General features: G+C 40.9%; 1 protein-coding gene across 2 annotated transcripts in view; it reads left to right on the top strand.

Annotated features, from left to right (window-relative positions):
* Positions 1–26,654, top strand: part of Ankrd30a (ankyrin repeat domain 30A) — a 71,194-nt gene that overhangs the window by 4,045 nt on the left and 40,495 nt on the right. The window contains exons 2-13 of one of the 2 annotated variants that reach the window (XM_041642243.1): positions 997–1,111; positions 1,267–1,440; positions 4,256–4,362; positions 7,753–7,814; positions 9,664–9,697; positions 12,796–12,868; positions 15,608–15,668; positions 15,762–15,913; positions 16,380–16,617; positions 17,148–17,209; positions 19,469–19,562; positions 26,638–26,654. The exon at positions 26,638–26,654 is cut by the window's right edge and continues 82 nt beyond it. In XM_041642243.1, the coding sequence (XP_041498177.1) occupies positions 997–1,111; positions 1,267–1,440; positions 4,256–4,362; positions 7,753–7,814; positions 9,664–9,697; positions 12,796–12,868; positions 15,608–15,668; positions 15,762–15,913; positions 16,380–16,617; positions 17,148–17,209; positions 19,469–19,562; positions 26,638–26,654 (1,189 nt within the window). The remainder of the gene's footprint in view (positions 1–996; positions 1,112–1,266; positions 1,441–4,255; positions 4,363–7,752; positions 7,815–9,663; positions 9,698–12,795; positions 12,869–15,607; positions 15,669–15,761; positions 15,914–16,379; positions 16,618–17,147; positions 17,210–19,468; positions 19,563–26,637) is intronic. The other variant, XM_041642252.1, reaches the window with a different exon arrangement.

Below are 26,654 nucleotides of genomic sequence, written 5' to 3'. Positions count from 1 at the left end.
TTCTGTGTGTGTGTGCACTCGTGCATGCTTCATATGTGTACTGGTATCTGCAGGGGCAGAAAGGGTGCCAGGTACCCAAAGCAGGAGTTACAGGTTGTTGTGAACAGCCTGACGTAGGTGTGGAACTAAACTGAGGTCTGCTAGGAGACCAGCACAAGCTTTAACTACAGAGCATCATATGCTTTTCGGTTTTTCTAGACAGGGTTTCTCTGTGTGGCCCTGGTTTTCCTAGAACTTACTCTGTAGACCAGGCTGACCTCAAACTTAGAGATCTACCTGCTGCTGCCTCCTGAGTGCTGGGATTAAACATTTTGTCTAAGCAGGTGTCATTGTGTTCTTTTATTTCATTACAATGTTGTCTTTGTAAAATAATAGAAATAGTTATAATAACTGTTATTATGGTACAGGAGTTAGAAAGCATTTTAGATACTTTGTATAGATTCTTGTTTAAGTATCACAGTGGCATTCATGAGATGACTTACTATTTTTAAGGTTTTATTTAATTTGATATTAATGTGGGGTGTGTGTTTGCATGTGTTTGTGTGTTTGCGTGTGTGCTGTGCATGTAGAGGCCAGGTGACAACTTTCAGGCATCAGTTCTCCGTTTAACTTGGGATTTAGGGTGTGAACTTGGGTCATGAAGCTTGTGTCAAATGCCTTTGTCCATTTTATGGGTGGGAAAATTGAGGCAGAGAAAAGCTAAGTGATGGCTGATAAATAGCAGACCTTAAAGAGTATTGGTACCCAAGTCAAGCTCAATCCAAAGGCTGTACTTCTTTGCACATTGGCTGCTCTGGGCTAAGGAACCTCGCTCGGCAATTGTTTACGTAGCCACACACACAAATCCAGTAGGTTGTCTGTGAGCGGACTGCTGCCAGAAGAGAATTGTTTGCTTGGAAAGAAGAGACATACCATACTGGTTAGTGTTTACATTACAGGAGATACGCTTTTAGATAATGCTCTGTAATTTACTAAAAAGTGCTCTCGTTTTCACAGAACGGCGCTCCATCTTGCCTGTGCTTACGGCCATCCAGAAGTGGTGACTCTCTTAGTAGAGAGAAAGTGTGAGATCGATGCCCGTGACGGCGAGAGCAGCACGGCGCTCATTAAGGTACATAGCACCCAGCAGGTCAAACGGAGACGGGTTTGGTTTAAGTGCTTCGGACAAAAAGAAATCAGTTTCATTTGAATACAGCAATAAGTAAAACCTAGAGTCTGCTTATTTTGAACTCCTAAACTATCTGTTTCTTGATGCAATAACAACAGGCCGTACAGTGCCAAGAAGAAGAATGTGCCACTATACTGCTGGAGCATGGTGCCAATCCGGATGTGATGGACAGCAACGGCAACACTGCCCTCCACTATGCCGTCCTCAGTGAGAACACATCCATAGTGGCCAAACTGCTTGCACACAATGCAAATATGGAAGCCAAAAACAAGGTATGATACTGATTTTATTTCCTAGTAATCAAAGTACATTTACCAGTGACAGATTGTGATGTCACCATGATCAGATTGAGAAAACATACTTCTGTGGGTTTTTGTGAGGGTATTTGTAGAAATGATTAGATCGTGAGGACTCTAGATCTAATCAGTGTTTTAAACCATGGGTGGAATCTAAGTTTGAATATAGTTGCCCTCTTAAGGGTGCTTTCATTGTGATGAAAAGAGCCCTCGATCAGTATCAGAAACTCACTGATTAAACCATTTCCTCGTCTTCTTATTTTGTTTATTTATTTGTGGGTGTAGGAGGGGTGTGTGTGTGTGTGTGTGTGTGTGTGTGTGTGTGTGTGTGTGTGTGTGTGTGTACGTGCGCGCGCACGTGGAGATCAGAGGACAACTTTGGGGAGTTGCTTTTCTCCTTCTACCGTGTGGGTCTCAGGGTTGAACTTGGATTGACAGACTTGGCAATAAGAGCCTTTACCTGCTGACCCATCCCCCCACCCCCACTCAGACAACTGCATTTTTAAAAGATTCCCTTTTTACCCTTTCGAAAAACCAGATGTTTGAGGGTTCTGGAGAGATGGCTCAGAGATGAAGTGCAGTCATTGCCTTATAAAGAACCCAAGCTCTGTTCCCACAGCACAAGGTGGCTCACATCCATAACTCCTGTTCCAGGGACCCAACACCTCTTATCCTTGTCTAGGTCGTTCTTGCTTTTCTGAGACTGTGACTTACATCACTGGGCTATTTGATTGAGAGCGCTCTAGTTTTCTACGTAAGCCCTCAAAGCTGTAAGCACTCCTCTTGGAGCCTCCTTCAGTGTCCCAAAGGGTCGGTGAATTGTGTTTCCTTTTACATTTGATTCTAGAAACTTAACACCCCCCCCCACCCCCTATTTCTCCAGTCTCCGGATATTTGTGTAGTTTCCTTGCTTTTGATTTCTGTTTTATTTCACTGTGATCATACAAGAAATTTTCTTTTTTATTGTTAGACTTGATTTGGTCTAGAATGAGGTCTGTTTTAGAGAAGTTTGCATAGGCTGCATGAAGAATGTGTATTCCATATCAGTTGTGGGAAATCATCTGTGGAGATGCATTAAGTGCATTTGAGCTGTGGTGTACTTTAACTCTGAAGTTTCCTTCGTGATCTTTAGTGAAAGTGAACTATCTAAAGATTAGAGCAGGGTGTTGAAATCACCCACTGTTATTGTTATCAAAATCTGACATTTTATATCTGTTGTAATTCTGTTGGTTTTTCTGTGATCAGATTGCTGCTTGTTCTTTTATCTGCCACCTGTTAATCTTACGAGTCTTCTGTTCTGCTGTTTTGGGCGTGATAGTTCTCCTGTTCACCTGTTCCTCTTGAGGAATTTGGGAGTCCATTTTCTCTTCCCACTGTGGGATCAGGTCTCCAGACGTGCATGGCAAGTACTTTTACCCACTGAGCCATCTTGCCAGCCTCCTGTAAGGAAGTTTTATAGCGGTGGCTTCCTTGTTGTGGATTGCCTAGCGTGTGCCTGTCGTGAAGTGTTCTTATTTCTCAGTACTATAAATGACAGCCTTGCTGGAGCCTTGCTGGATAGAGCTGTCTAGTCAGCAGTTCCTACTTCCAGGGCTTGAGATAATTGTTCCTGATATTCATACAGCTCTCCTGGCTTGAAGATTACTGATGACAGATCCGACATGTTTCCTTTGGAACTCAGTTGCTGTTTTTCCCATACGACTTTTCATATTGTTTGTTTTTTTCGTGTTTTGATATCTTGACTATTATAGGTCGTGGGGCAGGTCTTCTCTTGTCATGTCATTGATGCCTCTTGTTTTTGAACACCTTTTCTTAGACTTAGGATTTTTGTTGTTATAATTTCATTGAACAGATTACTCTTGCCACTAGTGTTCATTTCAGCACCTTTGTCTACTCCACTGGTTCATAAGCGTTACATTTCTACTGTTGATTTATAGTTTTCCTAAAATTAAAGGCAGAAACAAAAACCGTGAGTCTCGATTACAGTGATACCAGAGTGAAAACAAATGAAAGCCAGTAGATGTGAACAGATATCCAGGATCTTCCAAAGCAAGACCTACCCTCCTGCGCTGTCTAAGGGGAACAGCATTCCTTCAGATGATAAGAGAAAACCCATAGATCGTGTCTGTCCATCTGCGCCTCTGTCTTCTTATTCAGTGCCATTTCCGTTGTGACTCCCTGGAGCAGGAATATCAGACACTGGATTCTGGGATCCTGGATGGTAAACAGATGAGAAGCAGCAAGTTTGCATAGCCCAGGGCAGTGCTTTCCAACCTGTAATACAGTTCCTCATGTTGTGGTGACCCCAACCATAAATTATTTCATTGCTACTTTATAACTATAATTTTGCCACTGTGACGAATCATCATACAAATATCTCTCTGATATGCAACCCCAAAGGGGTCACAACCCACAGGTTGAGCACCGCTGGCCTAGTGGGAACTTCACAGTCTTACAAAGCTTTTGAGCCCACTTCCCTGACTTACTCCTTCAGTGTTAATGTTTGCCACAAAGAAAATATTTTCAAATAAAAATCGAATAAAGTTGGAGATTTCCCTCACTACCAGCATGCCACACACTGTTGTGCAGTTTATTAAATAGTAATTTTGCTCTGTAATTCGGTGACATTTAAAAGTTGTAGTTCTTTTAGAGCTGCGGAAACAGAAGAGACAGGATCACTTGCCCTCAAGAGATGCGGGGTTGGCTGGATTGCGCTCACGTGATTCCTAAGCACAGTGAAGTTGAGAAGTCAGCAATTTGTGAATTACTCATTGCTCTCAATGTCTTACAGGATGACCTCACACCTCTGTTACTTGCTGTAAAGGAAAATAAACAGCATATTGTGGAATTTTTAGTAAAGAAAAAAACCAGTTGTCATGCAGTTGATCAGCTGGGAAGGTACAGTAGTTTGTTCTTTCAAGAAGCAGTTGGGGCTGGGGAATGACTCCTTTGAGAGTGCTTGCTCTGTGTCTAAATCCCTAACACTCAAGGAAAACCAGGCATGGCCATGCATGCTTAGAACCCAAATGATGGGGAGTGGAGAGAAGTGTGCCAGCCAAGGCGGACTGGGGGAGTTCAGATTCAGTGTGGAGCATGGTAGAAGAAGCCATGTAATAGCCTTCTCTGATCTTTGCATGTGTGCACACCTGCACATGAACATATGCACCACATACCACACACACATGTACGCATATACTATAACCACATCTACTCATTCACCACACACACACATGTGCATACACCACATATGTGTACACATACACCATATACCACACACACATGCATACACCAAATACACGTAAACATATACCATACATCACACACAATACACATGTACTCATGCACCATGCACCACACACAACATACACTCACTACACACACATATTTTCATATACCACATGCACATACACATACTCCACGTACACACACGTGCATATACCACACACGTGTACACACATACCATATACCACACACACATATACTCATACACCACACACATGCATACACCAAATACATGTACACATACACAGTATATCACACACAATACACATGTACTCATACACCATGCACCACACACATATACAGACAACATACACTACACACACGTGTTTGCATATACCACACACGTGTACGCACACACCATATACCACCCACACATGTACTCATACACCGTACACCACACACACATGTGTGCATACACAACACACATGCGCACATACACCATATACCACACACAACACATGTACTTATACACTGTACACCACACACGCATGTGTGCATACACAACACACATGCGCACATACACCATATACCACACACAACACATGTACTTATACACCGTACACCACACACACATGTGTGCATACACAACACACATGTGCACATACACCATACACCACACACAACACACATGTACTCATACACCATGCACCCCCACACGTGTGCACACAACATATAACATACACATGTATGCATATACCACAAACACTAAACAAACAAGCAAAAATTGATGTTGTGGCATGTTAACAACCACTCAAATACATATTAAGAAGATTAACTTAAGTACTAAGATGTTGAAAAAACATCAATACCCACATTAGTTTGGTAGACAAGCAGTTGTTCAGACTAGGAAGCACAGCCTGTAGTGGGATCCGTGTTCTCTTTTAATGAGTGATGTTGTAGCCTGATTTGTTATTAGCTATACCAATTTCACATTAGTTCTACAAACCTTTAGTTTGCTTTCAGAATCAACATTGAATTCTTAATTACTTATATATTCCTTTTAAGTAGAAGTTGAGCCTAAGTAGAAGTTGCAAATTATTCCTTCTTTGCATTTTTTGTCTTCACTTACTTTTGTGGAGAATGTTGATGTTAGGTTGCCAAGTGTTTGATCGTCATTACATGCTGTTCATTTTTTCCTCTTTTGTTTCTAATAAGCTAACATTGTTTTAATTAGCTCGAGCAGAGGGAAAGGGATAATCTGAAATGGTTAATCTTGTTCTCTAGTGAAAATAAGTCATTGGTGGATAATAATGAGAATAATACATACATGTGCAGATAGTTTTAGATGCACATATTCCCAAGCTCAACTCCTAGCTTTGTCTTATGGAAAGGAGGATAATTCGCCCTTTGTATTATTCCAGGGCCGAGGAGATGGCCCAGTGGGTACGAGTGCCTGCTGTGCCAGTAGGAGCATCGTAGTTAGGATCTCCAGCCCCTGTGTAAATGGCCGGGCGAGGCTGTGTGTGTCTGTAACCCTAGCTTAGACAGGGCAGAGGCAGGCAGATCCTGGGGCCTTCCTGGCCAGCCTGCCTAGCTTTGGCTAACCACCCAAAAGCACTGCTGGTTTGGTGAAAGAGCCTGTTTTAAAGGAGTAGGGTGGAGAGTGATAAATCAGAAGTTCATCTTTTGGGCCAGGCAGGCTGGCCAGAAAGCTCCCGGATCTGCCTTAGCTTTTCAAAGTGTTTAAGATATGGATAAAAAGGAAGCTTTTCAGCAGACATCTCTAAATCAAGGAAGATTACACTCCTCCAGGACCCAGGTCCTCCTCACGCCCAACCACATATAACAATTTGTCTTCCACACTTGTTAGCGATAAATGTAGAAATTAAGCGTTGTTTAAGAGAGAACTACTGGTTCAGAGTTGGAGTAGACAGATAAGGAATAGTGTCCAAACCAAGTCTTAATTTTTATGTTTTCTGCCCTTGGTATGATTTATTAGTTCAGTCGTAGGAAGCATTTACCTAATTTAATGAAATGTTTGCCAGTACATTTAGTTCAATTCACGGTGTAGCTGACTTGGCACAAACAGTCACAAAGAACTGAAGTGCTAATGATCAAGGTAAACCTTAGGATTTTGTATTAGAACCTGTGAACACACACACTCGCGCACACACACACACACACACACACACACACACACACACTCCTTTAGATTCTGCTTAGAACTCCGGAATAGCTGGGCATGTATTTATATTTTCTCTATGGATCTTCAGAGGAACTGAGTAACCAAAAGTACTACATTCCATAATATTTGAAAGGGGGCATTCAGCCTAAGAGAATGTGCTGCCTAAGAGTTAACTGTCACCTCCAGGGCTGGGGCTCTGTGCTGAGGGTACCTTCCATTCTTGTAGCACAAATAATAAAATCCCAGAGACAGATACTGGGTTTCAACCTGAAAACTAGAAAAGCAAGGCAGCCAAGCCACTAGAGAAGTCTTACCTCTACCAAGGCTGGGCGACCGCAGACTTAAGTAGACTAAGCCTCTCTCCTCTCACTTTATTTTCCCTCTAGTGCTGGGATAAAGGTGTATAACTCCTTAGTACTCGGAGTAAAGGTGTGAGGTACCACCACCTGGATCTGTTTCAGTATTGATCTTGTGTAGCCCAGGGTGGCCTTGAACTCAGAGATCCTTCTGCCTCTGTCTCCCAAATCCTGGGATTAAATATGTGTGCCACCACTGCCTGACCCCTAATGGTTTAGCTTTGCCCTTCTGATCTTTAGGCAAGCTTCAGTTATTAAAACATAAATAACACATCATTATACATTCTGCCCAACCATTCTGGTTTAACTGTCCTTCAGTTCTTCACTATTTCACCTGTGGGTTTTTGTTTTTTTTTTATTGAAAGCACATTCAAAAGCTTGAAGAGCTACATTTGAATCACGTGGGATATGGTTCTGTTATTAGCTCTGATTTTGATTGTAATATCGTTATGAATTTAATTAATATATTTAGTAATTGTGCTTTTCAGGATTAAAATAGTAATTTTTGTCATTTTTTTAACATAGCAACAGACAAATATTTGAATATGATGGGAAGAGACAAAAAAATTCTGAAAATAGCAATCCAGGTAAGATTCCTCATGCAGAGTCTCTCTTTGTGGCCTCCCTGGGTGAACATGTGCAGTTCAGAAAGTTTAGACCCCAGAAGAGCAGTATAAACAAAAATGTAAGTGACCTTTGTACTTTTTCCTTTATTCTCAGTCTAGAAGTGAGGATTATATAAGAAATTAGTTAAAGGAAATTTGCAGACTAAAACTATTCCTGAAAAATTAGATCATTTAATGTTGGTCCCTGAAATCCACTGGGAAGATGATTTTCAGTTATTATGCTGGTCTTTCCCCCACCCACATTGCGGCAGGTTGCACTTAGCATCAGAATGGATTTTACAGCAAATAGCTTGCACTTATTAAGAGAATTTTATCTAGTTGTTGGAGTCACTAATAAAGTATAGAAGTAGGTACAGTATGTTTTCACTGATTTTTACCAATATCTCCGCTCGGTGTGGAATTAAAATTGTTCTGTGTGTTTTCAGAGTCCTCAGTTTAAAAGAGGATACCAGTATTGTCCCTTCTTTTCATAGTAGGCTTGCTTTTTTTTTTTTTTTTTATTTTTCAAGACAGGGTTTCTCCATAGCTTTTTGGTTCCTGTCCTGGAACTAGCTCTTGTAGACCAGGCTGGCCTCAAACTCACAGAGATCCGCCTGCCTCTGCCTCCCGAGTGCTGGGATTAAAGGCATGCGCCACCACCGCCCGGCTTAGGCTTGCTTTTTTTTCAAGCAATAAATAACTTCTTTTTTCTTTTTCCCCCTGTGTATGTGCATTTGTATGTGTGTGTACGCACTTGTGCTAAGAATGAACCTTTAGTTTTGAGGGAACTTTCAGGTTCACAGCAAAACTATCAGGAAGGAACAGAATTCCCATATAGCCACGCATACATAGGCTCTCGCATTGTCATTACCTAGTAGTGCGTACACCTGCTGAAACTGCTAGCCCTACACTGACATCATCGTACTCCAGTGTGTCTAGTGTAAACGAGACTTCACTCTTAGTCTTGTACATCCAATGGCTGTAGGCCAGTGTATGACGTGTAGTTACCACTGTAGCATCATCACATTCAGAATAATTCCATTGTCCTAAATATTCCCTGGACTGCTACTGTTTCTCTCTCCCGGACCCCACCCCCTGGCAGCCACTGCTCTTTTTACTGTCTTCATAATTATACTTTTTCCTGCATAGTTGCGTGGTTGGATAATACAGCGAATGAGTTTCCTGGTGTTTGAAACATTAAGTTCGGTACGAAGGTGATTGAATATAGCCGTTTAAGGTACCCTTGCTTCCACCACACCACCAGGCCCATCTTGGAATAAGATTTATTTTTCTTTTACCAGGGAAAACCAGTTGTCACATTCTGAAAGCTTGAGTTAATAGCCTTATTTTTATACATTAAAATTGCACAGTGCTCCTAGAGTGTGCTTATTTGTACCAGGGTTTTTTATCCTCACTGCAGTATTGACTAAAAACCTGGGAAAGCCGTACTGCGTCACAACAACATAACTACTCCCACAATTGTTCCCAGTGCTGTTAGTCCAGAGAAGCCCTGCATGTGATGTGGATCCTGCTAATTGTGCCATCTGCTGTCGCTCTGGTAGTGTTCAGTTAGGACTGTGGGCATATCCCGGCAGTTTTCCTTTCGGTATCGGATTTGTATACATTCTGTTCTTTCTTGGATTGGATGAATACGAAGAAGGAGGGACAAGCATTCTTAATGAATTAATTACCTAATCAGTAGTAGTATTAGTATTCATTGTAGGATAGCCTCTGGTGTGGTACCAAAGAGAAAGCTGAATAATGACAACACATATTAATTTACATTTTTCTATTGTTAATTTAAAATGTATTTTTTATTTTTCTTCAACAGTGGATAACGGTTCTGAAGATGAATCTTTAAGCAGGTGGGTAGGAATATATAACATAGTTAAAATTAAATGTTAACTGATTAGAGAATGCAGGGGATAGAAACTAAGATTTGTTAAGTGTTCTGCTGTGAGCAGATAAGTATACTGTGTGGTGTGAATAACACTTATTTCTACAGTAGTCGCAAGAGTTTTGCAAAGTATCTGTTGTTGTTAACCCCCATACCCACATTCTGCTTTCCTTCCGACTCACTAGGCAGCAGCCACTCAGAAGGGTTACTTAGCCTATGATCTCATGGTTTATTGGTACCTTACTGTCAGTCTATCTTTTTTTTTTTTAGAAAAAGGGTTCATTTATTTATTTATGCTGTTTTTTAAATTATTACTTTATGAGTGCTTTACCTGCATGTAGGTCTGTGTCCCATGTGTGTGCTTGGTGTCCATGGAGACCAGATGAGGGGTCAGATTCCCTGGAACTGGAGTTACAGGTGGTTGTGAGCTGCCATGTGGGTGCTGGAAACCAAACTTAGCTCCTTTAGAGAAGCTTCCAGTGCTCTTAATTGCTGAGCCATCTCTTCAGCTCCCAAATCCAGTCTGCTGCCCCTCTGCATAGATCGACAGGGGCCTGTGCAGCACTGGGATAAGATTTAAGACAGGACAGTTTAGAAAGTCAAATCCGGTTATGTTAACTTTGGTCAAAAGTCTTCCTTAGAGGTAGTTATATTCATAGAGTTTGCCCTAATCATTTTGACAGTGGCAGTGGCAGGCTATGCCTTGTTTTCAGTCTTCAGAGATTTTAGGATAGCTCTTACCCAGCTATGACTGTAAGACCACAGACATTCCAAATCAGGCAAGCTCTGGAGAGGAACTCAGACTGGAAGGAAGAATAGTATGCAGACTATGTTGTATTAATTACATTTGGGGGGCTGGAGAGATGGCTCAGCGGTTAAGAGCATTGCCTGCTCTTCCAAAGGTCGTGAGTTCAATTCCCAGCAACCACATGGTGGCTGACAACCATCTGTAATGAGGTCTGGTGCCATCTTCTGGCCTGCATACAGACAGAATATTGTATGCATAATAAATAAATAAATATTTGAAAAAACTTTAAAAAAATAATCATTTGGGGGCTGGAGAGATGGCTCAGAGGTTAAGAACATTGCCTGCTCTTCCAAAGGTCCTGAGTTCAATTCCCAGCAACCACGTGGTGGCTCACAACCATCTGTAATGGGGTCTGGTGCCCTCTTCTGGCCTGCAGGCACACACAGAGACAGAATATTGTATACATAATAAATAAATAAAAATATTTTTAATTACATTTGGATCTGTTTACAGGATTATAAAAATACTGTTTTATTTATTTGAAATGAGTCGCATATAGTCCAGGTTGGCCTCAAACTTGCTATATAGTCAAGGATGTCCTTCAACTTCTGATCTTCCTGCCTCCATCTCAGGAAGATTATAGGTATGAACCACCATAGCCAGTTTTATACCATACTGGAGTCTGAACGCAGGCTTCTGTGCATCCTAGATGAGCCTTCTATAAATCTCAGTCCTAGACAATACTTTAAATTGATTTTCAACTTACAGATTTCTGAGAGAGACAGAGAGATAGAGAGACAGAGAGATAGAGAGACAGAGACAGAGACATGATTTTAGGAGTGGGATATATTGAGAAGGCTTGAGGTTGATAATGGGAATTGTCCTTGATTGGTCTTCAACTGTATTCATTGAAGCGGGGTATCAGATTTAAACCTGAACTTGCCATTATGTCTGGTCCTGCAAGCCGAGTTGCTTTGGGGATCCTGTTTCTACTTTCTGAGGCTGTAGTTACAGATGGGCTGCCATGCCCCTCTGGCATTTATGTGGATTTCTGGGGACCCCAGTTCTGGTCCTTACACTTGCATAATTGAATGCTTTTAACTACTGCATCATCTCCTAGTTCATCTCTTATTTCTTTAACTGTTTTTAACTTGTATTTAGTTCTCATAACTAATTTTTCTCAAATAAAATAAATTCTTTTTTCCCATTTTCTTTTTGTCAGCTAAGTATTCCTGACACTCTTTAGACAAAGTGAAAACCTCTAGAATTTCAGAATCTCAAGGAAACGTAGAAGGTTTCTGCTGAAAATTCTTAGATCTAGTTTGAGCTCCTGGGTAGCCCATCCTTCAGCAGGCAGGAATGTGGCTCCACATCTGCCGTCACCCCCGCTCACAGAAGGTAGTACAGGGCCCCTCAGTACCAGCAGACTGGAAGTGCATGTGTCCCCTCCTCTGTGCCTCTTCCCCGCTCATTGATGTCCTTATGGGTGGGCCACCGCAGATTTAACCAGAAGCACAGTCAGTCATGAGCTCTTTCCGGGTTGGTGGCAGGTGACGGCGATGTTATTCGTAGGAAGACAGAGTTGCTGCTTGCTGCATTTGAGCCCTTCCTTGTCTCAGGATCTGTGCCTTCGCAAGGCAAAGGTTTAAAGGTTGAAAATTGCCATTGAGCCTTGCAGAAAAGGGACCTGGGAGAGGACACCTGTAGGAATAAAGATATGTAGGTTCTTCATAAGGAAGTAAGAGGTACAATATGTCAGTACCTATGATGGTTTTCAATGGATTGATGGTTTCTGTGTACTTAATTAAGCAAGACATGACCTATTTGGGAAAAAAAATTGGATTTTTATAGTTTTTAGTGTTTTAATCTCTAGAATATATATTGCCAACACTATTAGTTTGTACTTAAGTAACTTAAATTAATTTTCAAACCCTTTAAGTATTTCTTGGGATTCCCTGTACTGTTTTAAGGTCCTGGACGCTCTCGGGTCCTAGGTCTTACCGCATAGCCCTCCTCAGCCTGCAGCTCTCCATGTAAATCAGACTGGCCTTCAGCTTGTGGCAGTCTGCTGCACTTTGTGATTGTAGGCCTGTGCCATCAGGCCTGGTGTGAAGGTTTCCAGGCTGAGTACAAGGCCGCCGTTCCTTATTCCCACTGAGTGTCTGAGCAGGGAGGGCAGGGTTTGTCCATGCTTTGGGTTGTCATACTCTCTTCTGTTCTGGAGTCAAAAGTGACGTCAGACATCGATGATGTCACTGATTTGTTCCTAGATTTCTTTTAAGAACTTGATTAGAATTTTTGTTGGGTATTGTTCTAAGGTCTTCTCGCATACCCGATCCTGCTGATTCCTGGCCTTCATCAGATGAGGATGACTACAGTTTTGATACCAAGGTAAAATGCAGTTTTGTGAAAATAATGTTTTTGTTTTGTTGAGTGTTTGCTCTTAAATTTAGTGGTGATCTATCACTGTTTTCTTTTCTTTGCTTCCTGAGTGCTGTGATTAGAGGTGTGCACAGTCACTGCCTAGATAAAATATAGATTTTAGGTGATCTTTTTCTCTTTTTATATTCTTAATCTGCATATAAATTACCTAATACCAGAAATTGTAAAAATACATTAATTTAAATCTGTTTATTACAGTCTGTGTTGAAAGGGTTGTCTCACTTTTTTCACTCCGGTTTTTATCTGTATGCTTGAGGAGTAGATGTTCTACCCCAAAGAAAGTCTATTGAATTTCTAGAAATATGGCTTACCTTTATATTCCCTTTTAGTGTAAATTCAGGTGCATTGTATTGAGGAAATGTCATATATAAAAACATAAAGTCTATTGAATTACTAAAAACATGCTCACCTTCATGTTCCCTTTTGATGTTTAGATATAAATTCTTTGATGTTTAGATATAAATTCTTAAGAGCTACACTGAGGAAATGTGTCATGTAAAAAAAAAACCCAAAAAAGCCATAAACAGATTAAAGAAGTATGGAAAGGAAAAAAAGCATCAGTGTGTATCTGCCGTCCTGAAACTGTGGATTTCGATTATGAATGAGATGATTAAGATATCCTAAGCTTATTTTGAGGCCTACCCATATTGGATTAAATAATAACTTTTGAAGCTATATATTACCCATTGAACTTTGATTAGCACTGTTTCTCCAAGTAGGACGTTAATGGGGCATTGTTTTTTGTAGTATTTACTTTATCTTGTAATGATGTTACATCTCTCAGGTGATGTTAGACAACCATGATTGACTAATAAAGCATTATTTTATAACACAGAATTAATCTTTTCATTATAGTAATGTCTATAAAATGTAATTACAAATCATTAGTGGGGATGTACTATGAATCAAGGCTCTCATACTTCTTTACAAATCTTAGGCTTTTGTTGTGCTGGATAGTTTCATGTCAACTTGATACAGGCCAGTGTTGTCTGAAAGGAGGAAACCTCTGTTGACTGAGGTTTCTGTCCCACCAGTCCTGCAGCCGTTCAGTCCCAAAGAAATACACAGAGGTCTACATTAATTATAAACTGGTTGGCCTAGTAGCTCATGCTTCTTATTAATTAATTCTTATAACTTATATTAGCCCATAATTCTTGTCTGTGTTAGCCATGTGGCTTGGTACCTTTTTCGGCAAGGCAGTCACATTTTGCATGCTCTGTGTCTGGCTTCCTCTCTGTCGGGGTGATGACTGCAGACTGAAACTTCCTTCTTCCCAGAATTCTTGTTGCCCCACCTCCTCTTCCTATCTGGTCACCCCACCTATACTTCCTGCCTGGCTACTGGCCAATCAGCGTTTTATTAAAATACAATTGACAGGGTACACACCATTGTCCCACAGCAAACCTCAATTGAGAAAATGCCTCCATAAGGTCAGGATATAAGGCATTTTTTAAATTAGTGATTGATGGGGGAGGGCCCAGTCGATTGTAGATGGGGCCATCCCTGGGTTCTATAAGAAAGCAGTCTGAGCAAGCCATGAGGAGCAAGCTAGTAAGCAGTACCTCTCCATGGCCAGTGCATTAGCTCCTGCCTTCTGGTCTCTGCCCTATTTGTGTTTCTTTCCTGACTTCCTTCATAATGAACAGATAGGGAAGGGAAAGCCAAAGAAACCCTTTCCTCCCCAACTGGCTTTGGTCATGGTGTTCTATCACAGCAATAGTAACCCTAATTAACACAAGTTTTTCTCTTTTCTTCTTCACTTAAACTCATTCTATATTTTTCCTCCCTCATCTACTCTTTCTGTTCCTTCCTCACCTTGTTGTTGTTGGTGGTGTGTTTTGTTTTGTTTCCTTTTGGGACGGGGTTTCTCTGTTGTACCTTTGAAGCCTGCCCTGGAACTTGCTCTGTGCTCTGTAGACCAGGCTGGCCTTGAACTCACAGAGAGCTATTGCTCTGAGTGCTGAGATGAAAGATGTGTGTCATTACTGCCCAGCCTCCCTTACTCTTTTAATATGACTTATTCCTAGCATAAACTCTTCCTTCAGAACACATGTCACATGTCTTCAGTGTCTTCCATCAGTGCCTTTTTCTTCATTGTTGGCATGTTTAGTCACCTTGTCTCTTTAGTTGCTATGTGTGGCTCTGTCAGTCTTTGCCTCTCAATAAAAAATATTTATTTTTTTTCCTTCTCTCTTAGAAAGAGCTAAATATATATAATAATTTGCATTTTGCTTCTTGGCACACAGGATAGAATAACTTCACACTGTTTGCCCATAAACTGCAGAAAAATAAGCCTTCATAGTTTCTCCTCTAGAAGTAATTCATATAAATATAAGTCGTGGCGGTGTGTTCAAAGTATTTAAAAAATTTTTAAATGATATTTTCAGATGTACTCTAAATTGTGAATAAATTTTTGTTCTAGGTTATTTTCATGTAAGTAATACACTAAAGATGATCAAAAAATATGTAATAATCAGGTTTAAGGAAATTAAAATTTTGGTGATATTCCTATCCCGTGATCTTTATGCAGTAGAGGTTTCTAGGTTAGTAAATGGTAGAATTAATATTTAAATCTATCTAAAGGATTCAGAAATATATTCTTTGTAGTAAACCAGATAGTAAGAGTGAACATTATAATTGTTTTATTTTTATTATATGTTATTTTTGAAATTATTTTTGTTTTTCTAGAATGTCCCCAAAATTAACTTAACAGAGCTATGGGCAGCTGCTCAACAGTCTAAGAAAAACCGTAAGTCATTTGAAGATGGCCTATTCTTGTGCTATTCATTCATTTAAAGGTAAATATTTTCATGGTTTTTTTTTTTTTTTTTTTTTGTAATAGAAACAAAATGTGGCATTGAGAACCTAGAAAATAGTAGCCTGTTTGACAATAGTAATTCCAACAGTGAAAATGAAGATGCAGTTGAAATTGGTCCTGGAACATCGGCCAGAGTCCTGGCCTCTTCTCCATCCTGCTCATCACCTGACCCAGTGGTATGTAGATTCCTTTATCTTTAAAGCTCAGGAATCCCTTTGATTAGATGGGATTGGAGGGGGAGGGATCCTTTCTCTTTTCATATAATTATTGGTTTATATTCTTTTTTAAGATTTATTTATATGAGCGTTGTGCCGCATGTATGGATGGATGCAGGCCAGAAGCATCAGGTGCCCTGGACCTGGACTTACATAGATGGTTCTGAGCTCCCATGTGGTGTTGGGAGTTATAACTGTGCCCTCGGAAACACAGCAGGTGCTCTCACCTGCGGAGCCCTCTCTCCAGCCTCTTATGCTGCTCTTAAAGCACTCTTCAGGTCTGTGGGCCAAGTCCTCCACACTTCATTTGGTGCAGCTCAGACTGAGGCACCGACCTTTATCTTATTGTGATCTGCCGTTTTCACTAAACGGTAAATAGCCCCTGTAAATTGCACTGAAATACTGATGTTGGATGTTTTCCCCACAGGAAGGAGCAACTGAGCCTGCAATTGGAAGAGAAGAAAATGGTACTGATATTGTTGAAAGTGCTTCACAAGAAAATGATACTGATATTGTTGAAAGTGCTTCGCAAGAAAACGGTGCTGAGATTGTCGAAAGTGCTTCGCAAGAAAATGGTGCTGATGTTGTTGAAAGGGCTTCACAAGAACAACCAAACCATAGCAATTTAGCCTATGCCAGTGGTTGGCACAAAAGTAATAAAAGTGGTGAGTTGGTGAATACTTAAAACACTTTCCATGTTTTAACACTGCTATAAAAAGCTCTAGTTCTGCATCCAGAAATAGTATCCGTTTCTTCTTAATAGTTTTTCTCTTGCTTTTTTCTTTTTCTTTTTCATTTTTTTTTTTGCTGCTACCAGTTCTTTCTGAAACTGCTTCAACCCACTGAAATTTCTTTTTGCTATTATCTTTACTGTAATTTTATGAATGTGGGTAAATATGCATCTGTTTAGAATTCAGTGATAAGCTGGGCAGTGGTGGCACACACCTTTAGTCCCAGCACTCAGGAGGCAGAGGCAGGTGGATCTCTGTGAGTTCAAGACCAGCCTGGTCTACAAAGTGAGTTTCAGGATGGACAGCCTGGGCTACACAGAGAAACCCTGTCTTGAAAAACCAAAAAAAAAAAAAAAAAAAAAAAAAAAAAAAAAAAAAAAGAGAGAGAGAGAAGGAAAAGAAAAAGAAAGAAATCAGTGATAAATATTCTCATTAATGTATGTATGTATGACCACATTTTACAGAAATGATGACTGCGTTAGGATTAGGAGAAGATGAAGATGAAGAATCACCTTGGGATTCTGAGGTACTGACAAGGAAACATAAGATGCTTGCTTTCTCATCCACATTATGCCTTTGAGGGTGTTTCCTCCCATGTTAACCTATAGATAACAGTTAGCTACCGTGTGCAGCTCATAGTACAATTCTGCTAGTTTGTATGACTCGTTTAATAATGTGGAAGTCAGAAGGAACAACTTTGGGTTAAGTTTAATTAAAAATTAAAAAATCATTTTAACCTGTGACCTACAAGGTTCTGTGATAGATATGGGATGTGCAAGTGCCATGGGATCCTTCTGAACCCTGAAAGGATAGCAAATGAGACTGGAAACTGTAAGTCAGGAGAAGGGAGAGAATGAACGTAACTGTGGGGTTACAGCGATTCCGTTTAAATTTGTCTTAATTTAACTTCTTTTTTAATATATTTAAATCATTTTCAGAAGTGAAATGTATGGAGTTCAGTGTAGGATCCATGCTTGAAGTAACATAAATATCAATGATTGCCAGTTTGAATGACACCACCACAGAACGAGTTGGGGCCGGCTTGGATGTGTAGTGACTGCGTACTGGAATCACCACAGCCAAGACGTGTTCATACATAGTCCTGGCATTTAATATTTATAGAATTTGGGGGGTGGGGAAATTAACCTGTCTGAACATCAGTGACTTTGTTGTGCCATAAAGACATGTGGTGCACAGGTGTGGTGAGGAGATAAACATCTTGTGAGACGTAACAGGTGTCTGCAAATGTGTAGCAGCAAGATCCGAGTGCTCTTCAAAATGAGATGGACATTGGGGGCCAGTTTCCTGCTAGAGGGCAGTGGAGAAGTAGTGTCAAGAAAAAAAAATGGGAAGGTAGAAGGGGCAGACACATTTCCAGTCTGGAAATGGTAAGTCTCAATAAACCATTAGTTGAGATAACAGAGAAGAATCTAGTGATTCCGTGCATGCGGTCTTTCTAATGAGAGCTTGAATGCTTTGCCCCTGAATACATTTCTGTGGCTGAGTTACTGTTATGTCCGAGGCAGTTAGATGCTGACTACTGCAAATGAGGGCTCAGTGCTCAAGTAACGATAGAACAGAGGACCAAACAACATATTGTAAGTCAGTCGAACTGCTTCGTATAAAGCAAGTAGGAGGGAGGAGTGGAGGTGGCCTTACTAGGGTGCTTTCTGAGAATGGCATTTAGACTCCCACCTAGAGGATGGAAGCAGCAGCCAGCCCATGAGAGTCCAGAACGTTCCAAAGAACAGTGAATCACATTTGTTCATCATTTGCTCTAAATGTCCTGAGATGATTCAGAAGCACAAAGTCTGATATTCACACACACACACACACACACACACACACACACACACACTATACTATATTCAAAACAATTCCCTAGCAAATTTTAAACACTTAAATATTTTATATCCTTTCTTATCAAAGCTTACTGCATATTTTAGAAGTTCCTTTTTGATTGAGAAGGGGTCATATTCTACATCTGATTTTTTTGGATTTTATTTATACAAACAAAAGATTTTTTATTGTTTTTATTCAGCTATTTTTGCTGGCAGTAAAAATTTTACACAACAATTCTTAGATTTTTCTAAGCTTCGTTTACCTAAATATAGGAGGAGCTTCTACCATGCTCTGTGTGTAACCAGCGTGGCACACTCTGAAGTCTCTTACCATGCATGCCAGGTTTCTTATTTTGACTTTAAACTTCTACCATTGGGTACATTTTAAGTGTTTCATGCTGTCTTAAAATGTCTGTTTTCTTAAATCATCCCCTTGCATTACCTGGAGAATAAGAAGTAATGTTAAGTATTCTGAGCTTAGTTGCTCATTGAAACATGAAAATAAATTAATATTTTTATGAATATGTTCTTCTGATCTTTCATGCTTTCCTTCATAGATGCAGAGCAAAGTTAGGTTTGATCTAGAGAGCAAATTTAGAGAGTTTCCTTTACTGGCATCTTTCTTTCTTTCTTTCTTTATTTATTTATTTTTTGCTTTTTGTTTTTTGGGTTTTTTTTTTTTTTTGAGACAGGGTTTCTCTGTGGTTTTGGAGCCTGTCCTGGAACTAGCTCTTGTAGACCAGGCTGGTCTCGAACTCACAGAGATCCTCCTGCCTCTGCCTCCCGAGTGCTGGGATTAAAGGCGTGCGCCACCACCGCCCGGCACTGGCATGTTTCTTATGAGTGCATGCTGTCTTATTTTTCTGTTTAAACAGGAAATTGAACTATTTTAGAAAACCATTAAGAAATCCGTATGTAACTCATTTTGATGTCTTCTTCCACAGAGTATCTCCGACAGTGTTTCACTGAGAGGTGTAGATCGTTTCTATGGTGCTGCAGATCCGACAGGAGAGGCAAGAGTACACGGACAGGTAGAAGGTAAGAACTGCTTTATTTAAAGCCATTTGACGGGTCTCTATTTAGAGTATCATGTGTTGTCAGCTGAGTCCGTAGAAGGAAGCAGCGGAAAGTTGTGTATGAATTCCCAAGGTCCAGCAGCAGCAGAGTACTGGGAGTGTTGCTAAGAGCCACACTGCATGTTTAGTTCACTGGAAACTGTGCCCAAGCTTGAGGGGAAGGGCACTGAAGACAAGGATAGCAGCGAGTGTGAGGACAGATGATGCAAGAACGGTGTGCTTCGTGATGGGTGGGGGAAGTTCAGTAAGCCTATAGGTGAAAATGGCATTTGCAGGTGGTGGCACATGCCTTTAATCCCACCAGAGGCAGGCAGATCTCTGTGAGTTCAAGGCCTGTCTGGTCTACAAGAACTAGCTCCAGGACAGCCAGGGCTGTCCTGACAGAGAAACCCTGTCTCAAAACAAACAAAAACAAAACTACTTGATGGAAGCTGCCTCTGCTTCTGTGTTTGCTGTGCAAGCTTGAGGACCTGCTTTTAAACCTCACAACATATTAATAAAATAATCCCCCCCTCAAAAAAAAAATAAAAGGTGGCATTTGCTTGTAATTCAGGGCTGGGAAGGCAAAGACAGGCAGATCTGTAGGGTTCACTGACTAGCCAGCCTAGCCTGCTCAGAAAGTACCAAGTCAATGAGAGATTCTGTCTCAAAAACACCAAGAACCACTTCCACCAAAAAAAAAAAGCCCACAATGGACAGCATCTGAACAGCCATGGCCTCTATGTGTTCCTGCAGACACATGCACTCACTTAGTCCTCTCTTCCCTCCATCTCCACCACACACACACCCACCACACACACACACACACACACACACACACACACACACATCCACCCCCCCATAGTACATGGGTAAAGATATCAGGGGAATGGGTTATAGAAAGTCTCTATTCAGGCATCAGATGATATTTAATAATGTTCTCAGCCTTTGAGTTGGTGGAATCTATGGGTCTGTACATTTCAAAAAGGAGTGTCCTTGGTGGTCACAGGGGTGATGGGCCAGAGACAGAGATGGACATTAAACAGCTGACTGTTTGGGGGCTCTGGACCTGCATCATTCCAGTTCTCTCTAATTAGTGCACTCGGTCAGCCTCGTGGAGTGTTTAGCATAGCGTGGCTTTTTTCTGTAACATGAGTTCATACTTTCCCATGTTGACCGAGGACCCAGGTCAGATCCTGAGGTGAGGCTGGAATGGCCATTGAGAGTGGTAAAGATAGCACGAGATGATCTGGTTCTGACCTGTGATGTCAGGGGTTGGGCCTTTCAGTCGCAGGGATCTTTAAGAGAAACGTGGCTTTCCCCCTGAGAACACTAGTTGACAGTTCTCCCAGTTGGCCAAGCATCTCAATTTCTGCATGGAAAATCAATTATGCTTTGATGTCCTGTGGTCCTGGGAAGATGCACTTCTAGAATCTTCTAAAGATGAGGATGAGTAGCAGAAGAGCATCTCTAGAAGAGGAGTAAGTGCTCTTAACTGCTATGTCGTCTCCTCCTGCCTCATAATTATTTGGGGATAATTACTTCATCTGTCCGATTATCTAGCTATTATACTACATTTTAGTTTGAGTTGCCAAGTAGAAAGTCACATTATAAAAGAAAGCAAATAACAATATCATTTGACTTTTAATTTCTCTCTACCAAAATCGTCTATTTTTGTGTACCAGATAGAAGAGGCAGAGTTAGAACTCATACGTTAAGATTTCATAGGTTTCATAGGAAGAGCCAAATCTTCTTATTTTACGTGTAGGAAGGGAAATAAATGGAATATCAACAGGAGTCACTTGGTAATAATAATAAGAATATTATTTAATTTAAAAAGTATTATTTAATAATAGGAATATTATTTAATTTAAAAAGTATAATTTATAGTAAATAATGCAAGAGTTCTTGTTAGAAGATAGTGATAAAAGTGGAGTCGTTAACCATGTAAGACTTTCTTTAACTAATTTAGTATGTCTGAGTACGTAGACAGACATTGCAAACTCTTGATTAAAGGAAGGACATCATATCTTCAGTGTGACCTTACTAAAGCCAAAACTAACATTTTTGCCATTTATGAATATATCAATAAAATTAATACCTAAATGTTAATTATTTAAGAAGCATAAAACGTGAGAGAATTTTTGTTACAAGGGTTTTGAGTCAGTTACTTGAGGTAGACAGTTGTCAATGCAGCCGAAGATGAGTGTCACCCAGCTGAAGTTCTCTGGCTGTGCTCTTCGAGGGTGTCACAAGTTGGAGGTGAGATAAGAGTTTGTCTCATGGTTTGAGTGCAGGAGGTGGGTACCAGTGTCTTGTGGAGTCCTTTCTTTCTTGACTGGATGACGTTTTTCCCTAATGATGGAGCTGCCCTTTTTAGCTCTCGTTCTACAAATTTCTTCTCCCCTGGAAGCTCACTTTGGAAAGATGCTAAACAATTCTGAGTTTTAAATTACCATGTTTAAAAGTCTCTTAATAATTGTGTCTATTTCTTTCATTTTTAAAAAAATTTTTTATTGAGAAAAAGAAAAAAAAAGTTTCCGCCTCCTCCCAGCCTCCCATTTCCCTCCCCCTCCTCCCACCCTTCTCCCCCTCCCCCCACTCCTCTCCCCCTCCCTCTCCAGTCCAAAGAGCAGTCAGGGTTCCCTGCCCTGTGGAAAGTCCAAGGTTCTCCCCCCTCCGTCCATGTCTAGGAAGGTGAACATCCAAACTGGCTAGTCTCCCACAAAGCCAGAACATGAAGTAGGATCAAAACCCCGTGCCATTGTCCTTGGCTTCTCATCAGCCCTCATTGTTCGCCATGTTCAGAGAGTCCAGTTTTATCACATGCTTTTTCAGTCACAGTCCAGCTGGCCTTGGTGAACTCCCAATAGATCAGCCCCACTGTCTCAGTGGGTGGGTGCACCCCTCGTGGTCCTGACTTCCTTGCTCATGTTCTCATGTTCTCCCTCCTTCTGCTCCTCATTGGGACCTTGGGAGCTCAGTCCAGTGCTCCAGTGCAGGTTTCTGTCTCTATCTCCATCCATCACCAGATGAAGGTTCTATGGTGATATGCAAGATATTCGTCAGTATTGCTATAGGATAGGGTCATTTCAGGTTCCCTATCCTAAGCTGCCCAAGGAACTAACTGGGGACATCGCCTTGGGCTCCTAGGAGCCACTCTAGGTTCTAGTCTCTTGCCAACCCTAAGGTGGCTCCCTTAACTAAGATTTGTGCTTCCCTGCTCCCCTATCCAACCTTCCTTTATCCCAATCATCCTGTTTCCCCAAGTTCCCCCCATCCTCCCCTTCTCACTTTTCTCTCCCCATCTCTCCTTACCCCCATCCCACCCCACCCCCAAGATCCCAATTTTTTCCCCGGCAATTTTGTCTACTTCCCATAGCCAGGAGGATAACTATATGTTTTTCTTTGGGTTCACCTTCTTATTTAGCTTCTTTAGGATCACCAATTATAGACTCCGTGACCTTTATTTATGACTAGAAACCAATTATGAGTGAGTACATCCCATATTCATCTTTTTGGGTCTGGGTTACCTCACTCAGGATAGTGTTTTCTATTTCCATCCATTTGCATGCAAAATTCGAGAAGTCATTGTTTTTTACCGCTGAGTGGTACTCTAATGTGTATATATTCCACACTTTCTTCATCCATTCTTCCACTGAAGGACATCTAGGTTGTTTCCAGGTTCTGGCTATTACAAATAATACTGCTATGAACATAGTTGAACAAATGCTTTTGTCATATGATAGGGCATCTCTTGGGTATATTCCCAAGAGTGGTATTGCTGGGTCCAGGGGTAGGTTGATTCCTGGTCTCCATGGGAACGGTGGTTCTGTAAGTCTATTTCTCCATTAAAGCTGTATATATTTTTACAATCTGTCTGCATTCGTTTATGCCGTTACACCAGCCTTATTTATTGTGTCTGGAAGACGTTGTTTTCCTTGGAGTCATCCACCACCTCTGGCTTTTCGAACCTTTCCACCTCCTCTTCTGCACAGGTCTCTGAGCCTTGAGAGTAAGGGCTTGATAAAGACATCCCATTTAGGGCTGAGTGCTCCAAAATATCTCGCTCTGCACACTGTCCAGTTCTAGGTCTCTCTGCTAATTCCCGTCTTCTACACGAAGAAGCTTCTTGCTGAGGGTTCAGCAGTGCACTCATCCTCTCTGTTTTTTCTTTCTTTCTTTCTTTCTTTCTTGCTTGCTTGCTTGCTTGCTTTTTGTTTTTTGAGACAGGGCTTCATCTGTAGCTTTGGAACCTGTCCTGGAACTAGCTCTTGTAGTTCAGGTTGGCCTCAAACTCACAGAGATCCGCCTGTCTCTGCCTCCCGAGTGCTGGGATTAAAGGCGTGTACCACCACCACCCAGCCTCTCCAACTTCTTGATGGCAGTCATGTTGATTGGGATGAAGTGGAATCTGAGTAGTTTAATTTAGATTTCCCTGATGACTAGGGATGTTTAAGACTTTTAAAAAGTTATTAGTTATTTGTATTTCTTTTGAAAACTATCTATTTTATTAGCCCGTATGTTGGTTGGTAGTTTTGTTTCCTTGGTATTTAACTTCTGGAGTTCTTTGTAAATTCTCAATATTAGCCCTCTTTTTGAAGTAGTTGGTAAAGTAACCTTCATATATACCTGTTGCGGTAGCTCCTTCCACTCCTTCAGTCAATAGCTGCTGAGATACCAGCCCATTGGGGTGTGGTCTCTCTCCCTTTAAAAAAGCAGCCACTTCCCTCTCCTCTCTGTCTTACTTCCTGCTCTGCTCCCGGCTACTAGACTCCCTTCCTGATTGCGCAGAGGGCTGTTGTCTGGGACAGTGATCTGTAAGTTTTTCCCCCTTTAAATAAATAACCATTCTATTAATCATAATTCCAAACTGGTGTGGGATTGTTTGTGACTTACGCCTTTGCCTTCATATACCAGCAGTATACACTCAGAAAAAGAAATTAAGAAAAATATCCCATTTATAATAGCTTAGAAGAATTAAGTATACATGAGATATACCTAACCGAAGATGTGAAAGGCCTTTTCAATGAGAATGTCAAGACTTTGACAAACGAAACCCAAGGAGATGCCAGATGATGGAAAGAACGTCCATGCTCCTGGACTGGCAGTATTAACATCGTGAAAATGACAACATGACCAAAATTAACCTACAGATTAGTGCAATAACCATCAAAACCCCCATGTCATATTTCACTAACATAGAAAAAAATCTAAGAACTTATAAAGAACCATAAAATACCACATTACCAAAACAACCCTAAGGAATTGTAATGCAGCTGGAGGTATCACAAATCTGATCTCAAACTATACTATAGAGCTAGAATGCTCAAGGCAGGCCTCCTGGCATAAAAACATAGTTGAGCAGACTAGAAGACCCAGAGGTAGACCAGCAGACTATGGCCACCTAATCTTGGACAAAGTCTAAAACATGCCATGGGAAAAGAGGCCTTTTAACAAACGCTGTTGACAGAACTGGATGTCTGCCTGCAGAAGAGTGAGATAAGATTCGTGCCTCTCCCTGTACAGAGTCGGTTTGAGATGAGCATCAAAGGCCTTAAAACAAACCCTGAAATTCTAAGATTTTTAGAAGGAAACACAAGGGAAACCAGGTATGGCGGCTGATTCCTTTAGCCCCAGTACTCAGAGGCAGAGGCAGACAGATCTCTTGAGAGTTCAAGGCCAACCTGATGTACATGGTGAGTTCCAGGACAGGACTACTCAGTGAGGCTCTCTTTTGAAAAAGCAAAAACAAAAGCTGTCCAAGCAAAGACAGAAAACACAAGGAATACTTTTGAAGACTGAGTAAGAAGTTTGAATAGGTCTTCAGCAGCACAGGGAAAAGCCCCAGATACCACTAGAGGGTCTGCATGAAGTCAAGTTTCTGCATAGAAAAAGAACCTATTAGCCGGGCGATGGTGGCGCACGCCTTTAATCCCAGCACTCGGGAGGCAGAGGCAGGCGGATCTCTGTGAGTTCCAGACCAGCCTGGTCTACAGAGCTAGTTCCAGGACAGGCTCCAAAGCCACAGAGAAACCCTGTCTCGAAAAAAAAAAAAAAAAAAAAAAACTATTAACAGAGCAAGCGGATAGCCCATAGAATGAGGGAATAATTCTTAATGGAAATTTTCCTACTTTTATGTTGGTCACCTTATCCAGTGAAAAAGCAGCCAGATTTAACATTTGGATCAAAATGAGTCACCGAGTCCCAAACGACTCATTCAGTAAATGGAGGCCAGATTTCTGTGAATGTTACGAAGAGTAGATTAGTGTTTTTAGAATGCCATATTTTAATACCAGAGAGCCAGGTTCCATGTTTTATCAACATACTGAATTTTGACCTTAGGAATTTTTATTTTATGGTCACTGGTGTTTTGCCTGCATGTATGTCTGTGTGAGGGTGTGGGATCCCCTGGAGATGGAAGAAGGAACACATCTATGTTGGAGCTGATAAAGAGGGAATGCCAGGGAACTCGTGGCGGCATCAGTACGTTGGCAGTCACGTTAGGTTATTGTGCTTCGGATGTTGCTGGAGGTAGAAAATGGTGTTAGCATTTGATTTACTGCAGTCATGGAGCTGTCCTCTGAATACCTAGCAAGCATCGGGTCTCACTAATATGTTAGTTAGATTAGAGTAATTAATTATGGAAGCCTTTGCTGTCTTTCCAGATAGCTAATTTCTGATGAAGTAGATGTTTCATGAAAATCTGTTAAAGACTGACATAGTTAACAGCCAAAGCAAACGGGTTTTAAAGCACAGAATTACCGTTCATTTCTTTTTTTGATTTTCGAGACAGGGTTTCTCTGTGGGCCTGTCCTGGAACTCACTCTGTAAACCAGGCTGGCCTAGAACTCACAGAGCTCTGCTTGCTTCCGCCTCCCAAGTGCTGGGATTCAAGGTGTGCACCAATATGGTTCATTTCTTACTTGCTAATTTAAATATTAAACCAATTTTGAAATAAAAGTTTGTTAATATCTATGATGCTAATATCTGACAACTCAGTTTACCTTTTCCTTTTATAATCATTTAATATTAAAAACGCATACATTATTTCTTAGATGTGACTTATATACCT

Source organism: Microtus oregoni, unplaced genomic scaffold, assembly GCF_018167655.1.
Source record: "Microtus oregoni isolate MIOR12 unplaced genomic scaffold, Mior012 000002F_ref0000024, whole genome shotgun sequence".
Lineage (NCBI taxonomy): Eukaryota > Metazoa > Chordata > Mammalia > Rodentia > Cricetidae > Microtus > Microtus oregoni.
This window is presented reverse-complemented; position numbering and strand designations above follow the sequence as displayed.